The sequence below is a fragment of the Triticum urartu genome, chromosome 2A, assembly GCF_056163025.1.
Source record: "Triticum urartu cultivar PI428250 chromosome 2A, HENAU_Tu73, whole genome shotgun sequence".
Taxonomy (NCBI): domain Eukaryota; kingdom Viridiplantae; phylum Streptophyta; class Magnoliopsida; order Poales; family Poaceae; genus Triticum; species Triticum urartu.
The window spans coordinates 539539367-539546378 of record NC_141874.1 but is presented as its reverse complement, the minus strand read 5'-3'; the positions used below and the strand labels follow the sequence as shown (position 1 = coordinate 539546378).

The window sequence follows — 7012 nt, the reverse complement described above, 5'->3', positions numbered from 1 at the left end:
TCACCATGATCTTGCGTGTGCGTAGAATTTTTTTTGAAATCACTACGTTCCCCAACATTCGAAGCTCCAGATATAGCCGACTAGATCCAGCGACCAACCGCAACAGCAGTGCCGTCGTAGGAGCCCTGGTGCACCGGCCACTGCCAGAGTGTGCCACCACTGGAGCCTGGGAGGAGGGCTCCCACCCCGACTCGCCAAACCGCGAGAGCCGCCGAGATGGATCCTACATGCTCGTCTTCGTCTCTGATCTGAACTAATCCGTAGCAAAAACCACGAGATCGCCGAGGTAGATCCGCCTTGGACAGGGACTGCACCACGCCATTGCCATCGTGGGAAGCCCGAGCTTCACCTGCCGCCACCTTCCAGGGCCGCCGCCCCGGGATCCAGCCGCCGCCAACAGGCCAAGCCGCCGGCCACCGCGACCAAGGCCGCCATGACCCTGCGAGCCCACCGAGCGGCCGGCGCCACTAGATCTCCCTCGAAGCCTAGCAGCTCCGCCGCCTCCGCCCAGCACCACGCCGCCACTTTGCGCCGACGCCCAAGACGAACAGCCGCGCGCGCCGCGGCGGCGCAGATCGGGGAAGAAACGCTCTGGCATCGTGGGTGACCCGCCTCACCCGATCCGGCGCGGGAGGGAAGAGGGCCTCCGCCGTCAGCCGCCCGGGGCTTCGCCCGGCGACCTCCTTCAGGTGCCGCGACACACCAATCTCTTCTCCCCCGCGGCACATTAACTTTTACTCTCTTTTTTGACAAACCACATTAACTTTTACATACTTACAACACTCGAGGAACAAACGATCCACAAGCATCACGCCGATACCAAACAAGAGCAAAATCACAAAGCTAGCTAAACGGTAAAAGACTAAAAGTAGTGGCGCGACCGCCGACCGGGGTACGTTGCGGAGCACGGCGAGCCGCTAGAGGGCGGGGACGCGGAAGAACCTGCCGTGGCACATGCAGCGGTAGGCGATGGGGCACGACTCGGAGGCCTCGGCGCACCGGAAGCTGACCATGACCCGCTTGCACGGCGCGCACGCCCCGCACGCGTGCGCGCAGTCCGGCAGCCGCGACCCCGTCACCGCTCGCTCCTTGAGCGTCATCATCCCTTGCTGCCCCTCCCCCTCCCGCTTCTGCTGATTTGACGGGGATGCCGCCTGTCCTCTGTAGTCGTCCTGGCCTGCGGTTCCGGAGGGCGTCGCCTCACCGCCAGGTCGTAGGACGTCGGCGCCTGAACCTGCATAATGCACGTAACGTGTCAATTGCCACATGTACCATGTCAGCTGCTGGTAAGTGGCCGGAGTCCTACGCACGCAGTTACGAGCCCACGCAACGATTGACTGACTGGCTGGCTTACTTGGTGTGGTTCTGGCGCCATGGGTCACGCACGAGCACGAGGCCGTGGCCAGCGCAAGGGCCAGCGCCAGCGCCCACCGAGCTCCCACGCCAGCAGGCCTCCTCATCAACCGGCTCGCACCACAGCTAGCTCGCACGTTATGGTAGAGCCGTGCCCGTCCGTGGAGGAATTGAGGAAGCTAGAGAGCAGACAGCGAGACTGAGCAAGCTAAGGTAGCTAGGCGATGCTCGCGAGCGCTTGCTTATATATATACACGTACGCACGCACGCTTCAGAGAGGAGACTGAGATGCGCGTGCAAGGGCAAGCGACCATAAATAACAGTGGATCGGAGTGGAGATACGTCGGCTCACATGGAACCCTTGTGCATGCGTGCAGCCAGCGAACACGAAGAAGACGAGGAGTAGTAGATGTGCCTACTAGTAGCAGACAGTGTGTGATCGATCGATCGATCGATCGCCCGCTACGTATTTATGCCCCTCGTCGCCGCGCCGCTGGGCGTCGCAGGCAGGGGCGCAGTTATTGCGCCGCCGCAGAGGAGCAGCCGGGGAAGAGGCCGGCCGAAGGAGGACGACGTCGCTTCCCGTGGACATACTTTATGTTCATATATAATACTGTAACACTGCTCCGCTGAAACTCTTCTGAAACCCTGAGCGCGATCGATCGGGTACAGAATATATCCGTGTATATTCTGCTCTACTCTGCTCTGCTGCGCCTCTTTGGTTCGGTTAATGCACTGGCACAACAACTCTGGTCAAGCCGGGCCGGCATCAATGCGGCTGCGAGCTGCTCTCTTGCGCGGTTTAATGGCGCGCATGTAAGCTGCATGCATGGACCGGCTGCCAGCACGCCGACGTGTCTGACGCTGCCACGGTGGTGACACTTGTTTCATGTGCATCGTGGGTCTAATGGATGGAATTAGGTTGAGTTCGTGGGGTACGAGCTTCTGGATGAGTGAATAGGCGGGCTCTTCCAGCTAACAACTACTGTGCAGTTCAAGCCTTCGTGTCAAACAGAAGGGGGCTATGAACTGAAAGTCTGAGACTTGTTGGTTTGGAACCACCTGAGCAGGAGAGTGCTAAGTCTGAAACTTCTTGCGGTGCTTCGGTTAGTATTGAAATCTGTACAGCTTCAGCTAGTTTCTGGAGCAACACCACAGCGGAGGTGTCGTACTAGACTTCGAGGCTGAGTTGAATGAAGAGGCAGGCATTGTTTGCTCTTCAGTACGATGGGGCTCAATGAAAGGCCAAGGTGGGCTTCATTGTTTTTTTTTTTGAAAACGGGCAAAAGATTTGCCACGTATATTAATTAAGAGAGAATAGAGTTTATGTTACAAACACCCCTTAACAATACCGGGAAGAATCACTCTCCCGGCATGATGGACCCTAGTTTTTTAGCTCCGGCGGCGACCCAGAACGAAGCCTCCCTTTTGATGTTGTCGAGGAGAATCGTAGGCGGAGCAGCGTTGTTGCGGAATACGCGGGCGTTTCGCTCGTTTCAGATTGTCCATATGGTGAACATGGTGAGCGAGGTCATGGCCTTCCGGTTGGGGACGGAAGCATCGGTCAACCCAAGCCACCAATCTAAGGTGGAATGTCTCAGGGGCCAAGTGGAGGTATTAACGTGAATGAGCTGCAGCCACGCTTTGATCAAGCCCCATAGTCGGATGGTGAACCGGCATTTGAAGAAGAGATAGTCAACCGATTCACGCGCACGCATGCATAAGGGGCACGAGCCACAGTTTGGCCAACCGCGCTTGGCCAATCGATCCGCGGTCCAGACTCTATTTTGGATGGCCAGCCAGACAAAGAACTTGACCTTGGGTGGAGCCCAGATTTTCCATACTGCATGCTCCAAGGGAGAACGAATGAGACCAAGAAATTGCGCTTTGTAGGTGGACTCCACCGTGTAGAGGCCACTAGTAGAATGCTTCCAAACAATGTCGTCGTCAATATCCTCCTGTAGGTAGAAGTCCCGGATGGTGGCCCAAAGCTCGAGAAATTGCCTGAAGTGCTCTATAGTGAAACTGGATGACAAGTTGATCTTTTTAACCCAAGCACCATCCTTTAGCGCTTCCCGCACCTTCCAATTCTTTCTCGTCGATGCCGCGTAGATGAGAGGGGCCATGTCCATAGGTTTGCGGTTGTGCATCCACGGAGAGTCCCAAAAAAGGGTGCGCGCGCCATTGCGGTGGGCTTCATTGTTATCCATCTGTTGCCTGGACACTTTTGTTCTCGCTCTGAAATCTTATGTTGCTTTGCACTTTTTGCAAACCTCAAATCTGCCGCTCGTGGATGAAAAATATTGTACTCTAGAACCTCAAAGCTGTGATAAGGGTGACGGCTGTTGCTCGTGGTTTGATAACAGGCAATGGAACAGATCTTCATCATGCGGCATTATCATTTCAGAGAGGGAATTTTAGCGGAGGAATGAGGACGAGACCACGTGGCTCATGAATATGAAGATAAGCTTACATCTATGAACATACCGGATCCGTGGCGCAATGGTAGCGCGTCTGACTCCAGATCAGAAGGTTGCGTGTTCGATTCACGTCGGGTTCAATACCCCGAACGTATAATCCGGTTCAATTTTTTGTTTTTTTTATGCTTCAGTTTTTTCCGGACTGTTTTTTTTTTTGAGGATCACACGGTCATTTTATTGCTCTATAACAGGAAGTACAATAGAGGGATCCCATGGCCTCAAGGCCAATTTCATGGGCAATGGGTCGACCCATTCTCACAAAATCCTGTGCCCTCGCTGGCCCATTGGGTACCCCAGGGCCGACCCAAAATTCAGCTAGAATTCTAGTTTTTTAGCTATATGTATACATCGAACAGAAACTGGGTAATTATTTGTTGTCTACTAATTCCATAGTCATTGCCCTCGCTGGGTAATTAGAGTCTGGGATCAGCCACTGATCTACTATATGAACAGAAACTGAAGCAGTCCACAACCAAGAACCAAGTACCAGGCCGCAACCAAGAAGCGGAGCCTGTGGGGGCAAGTTTCACCTGTGCTTGGCAGCGGCTTGAGGAAGGGTAAGTGGACCAGAGCAGCACGAGCAGGAGAAGCAGTTGGACGTGGATGGCGACCGGGACGACGAGCTAGAAGGCGAGCAGGACGCCGAGCTAGATGCTAAGAGGGACGGTGAGCAGGATGCCGAGCGGGAGGAGCCAGAGACAGCGCCGCCGCCGCCGTAGAGATGGACGTGGGTGAAGGGAGGAGTTAATTGCACAGAAGTACCACAATTCGAACATCACATGCAGATTGGTACCATGATTGCTAATTTTTGCGTGTCAGTACCAACATTGGTCTAAGTTTTTGCAAATTAGGCTAAAACGCGTATTTATACGTATTGACGCCCGATCCGACAGCTCGGGCCCACCCGTCAGGTGCCACGCTGGCCAATCGGCGTGTGCCCGCGCGCTGACTAGGACGAGCCGGTGCGCTGCTGTTCTCCAACCTGGTCCGGTCGCACCAGCTCCAGCCCGGCCGCACCATTCCCCTCCCCTCCTCCTCCTCGCTCGTTTCCTCCGTCGCCGCCGCCCGCGTCCCGACTGCCGGCCGCCGCACCGCCCCGCCGACGCCATGGTTTTGGAGGACGAAAGCAGCGACGACCATTCTAGCATCCCGTACATGCAGTCTTCCTCCACAGACGGTCTCAACGAGGTCAGTACAGGGTTAGGGTTAGGGTTTCAGATTTGGGATTTCTTGATTTGGTTGATATCGCTAGGTTTTGATTTGGCCATTGTCTTTGTGCGAGCTTCTGCAGGTCCCTTTCAGCATTGAAGATCCAGATTATAAGGGGCTTGAGCTGGATGTGATGTCTCCATGTGAGAAGCACGGCATGGCATCTGAGAGGCTTCTTGCCTTTGAAGGAACAGACACAGGCAGGAGGTTTTTAGCATGTGCACAGCCGGTATGGATTGTAGGATTGTAGGCATACTGATTTTTTTTCTTACTTGGTCAGTGCCATATTGAACTCTGTTTGCTGGAGTACTCTGCTTGCTGTCAACATTTTGGTTCATAGTGGTTAGAGTAGCTTATTTAGGTCAAGCATGAGTATATTTTGCTGGAATACAATGGCATAGTAATTTATGTTAATAGTGGTAGTAGAGTAGCTTACAAATGTTTGAACACTCCTTGATATGAACAGTACAGTAACTAAACTAGTCAGTCAGCTACTCAAGTGGCTGCTCCTCTTGTTAAATGTAGTGGTCTGGTGCTAACATAGTAATTTATGTTAATAGTGGTAGTAGAGTAGCTTACAAATATTTGAACACTCCTTGATATGAACAGTACAGTAACTAAACTAGTCAGTCAGCTACTCAAGTGGCTGCTCCTCTTGTTAAATGTAGTGGTCTGATGCTAAATTTAGACATTCTTTTTGGCAATTGCAGTGATTTTGTGTAATTACTTGATGTATGAACTGTTTTGTTGTTGTTGTTGTTGTTGTTGTTGTTTTTGCAGGAAGGTAGCAATTGTGGCTTTGTTGAATGGGTTGATCACCAGTGGCCCCCAACAATGCAGAATGCATTGTTGAAGCTATGGGCAATGGTTGAAGATGCCAAAAGTTCTAGGGTGAATGACAATCTTGAAAGTTCTTTCGCTATCCACCATCTGACAGAAGAGAAGAACAACCTGGAGGCCAACTATGACAAGCTAGTCCAAGATGTGCATCAGCTTATGAGCTTCCAGGAGGATAGGGGGGTGGATTTCAGACATCTGCAGTCTGCCATTACATATCAGCATGAACGCAGAAGTGAACTGGTGGCTGATATGAATGCACAGATGGCAAAGAAAGATGCAGAGTTTGAGAAGTTTAAGCAGAATTATGATGTGCTACTGAACCTGACAAGAGCTCAAGCTACAGTCATCCAGAACCTGAAGTTGAAGCATATTACTGATAAGCAATTGCTTACTGAAGCTAAGATGAACTTGGAGTTGAAGAATGCAGAGCTCACAAAGTCTGAGGAGAAGCTCACCCAAGATAAGCTAGAGTTGAAGTTTCAGGTTGCTGATTTGCTCAAGGGAAAGGAAAAGCATGGTGAAGAGAAGGGGAAGCTAGAGCTTCAGATTGCTGGGTTGATTAAGGCAGAGGAGAAGCTGAAGGAGAAGATCAAGGGGATCCAGGCCATCTTAGAGAAGTGAAGAAAATGAATATGAGAGTAGTGGGCAATGCTGACCTTTTGGGAATGATGGTTGTGTAGTGTATGGCTCTACTAAATGTGAACTTCTCTAAGATGAACTATGGCTGTGTATGTATGTAGTAGATATGCTTTTCATCCTTTTGTGAGAAAAGGATGAACTATGCATCTAAACTCCACTATGTATTGTGAACAATGGTTGTGTACTTTATAATATGTTGAACTGTAGTAAGTATTGTGTGTTATGTGTGTTATGTTTGCTGGATCAGATATTCTGTGTTATGTTTGCTAGACTTCAGATTATGATTTCTCATCCACTAGGTTTTGATGATTATGTTAGCATTGGAAGACTATTTGATGGTTATGTTAGCACTGGATTATTAGATGGTTATGTTATATCATGCATTGGAAGCCTATATTTAGGTGGCTCCGTCGACCCCGAGTCACCATAAACCCTAATGGTTAGGCTTAGGTGGCTCCGTCGACCCCGAGTCACCGTAAACCCTAATGGTT

At 51.5% G+C, this 7012-nt stretch overlaps 2 protein-coding genes and 1 non-coding gene across 3 annotated transcripts; 2 read left to right on the top strand and 1 right to left on the bottom strand.

Moving 5' to 3' along the window:
- Positions 1-520: 520 nt before the first annotated feature.
- LOC125541586 (uncharacterized) lies at positions 521-1777 on the bottom strand. The gene is made up of 2 exons (XM_048704957.2): positions 1355-1777; positions 521-1234 (listed from the first exon to the last, which is right to left on the bottom strand). The coding sequence occupies exons 1-2, from the start codon at positions 1458-1460 to the stop codon at positions 918-920; spliced, it is 423 nt and encodes a 140-aa protein (XP_048560914.1). The 5' UTR covers positions 1461-1777; the 3' UTR covers positions 521-917.
- A 2064-nt stretch (positions 1778-3841) lies between these two features.
- On the top strand, positions 3842-3913 carry TRNAW-CCA (transfer RNA tryptophan (anticodon CCA)). The gene has a single exon. It is a non-coding gene; the product is annotated as a tRNA-Trp (tRNA).
- A 1027-nt stretch (positions 3914-4940) lies between these two features.
- On the top strand, positions 4941-6699 carry LOC147985798 (uncharacterized). The gene is made up of 3 exons (XM_087539936.1): positions 4941-5021; positions 5125-5271; positions 5823-6699. The coding sequence occupies exons 1-3, from the start codon at positions 4941-4943 to the stop codon at positions 6501-6503; spliced, it is 909 nt and encodes a 302-aa protein (XP_087396062.1). The 3' UTR covers positions 6504-6699.
- Positions 6700-7012: the final 313 nt, after the last annotated feature.

Coding starts and splice junctions, on each gene's coding strand:
- LOC125541586 (XM_048704957.2), bottom strand. CDS start 1,460: ATGAGGAGGCCTGCTGGCGTGGGAGCTCGGTGGGCGCTGGCGCTGGCC. Junction 1,235..1,354: donor TGGCGCCAGAACCACACCAA/GTAAGCCAGCCA, acceptor TGCATTATGCAG/GTTCAGGCGCCGACGTCCTA.
- LOC147985798 (XM_087539936.1), top strand. CDS start 4,941: ATGGTTTTGGAGGACGAAAGCAGCGACGACCATTCTAGCATCCCGTAC. Junction 5,022..5,124: donor CCACAGACGGTCTCAACGAG/GTCAGTACAGGG, acceptor GAGCTTCTGCAG/GTCCCTTTCAGCATTGAAGA. Junction 5,272..5,822: donor TTTTAGCATGTGCACAGCCG/GTATGGATTGTA, acceptor TTGTTTTTGCAG/GAAGGTAGCAATTGTGGCTT.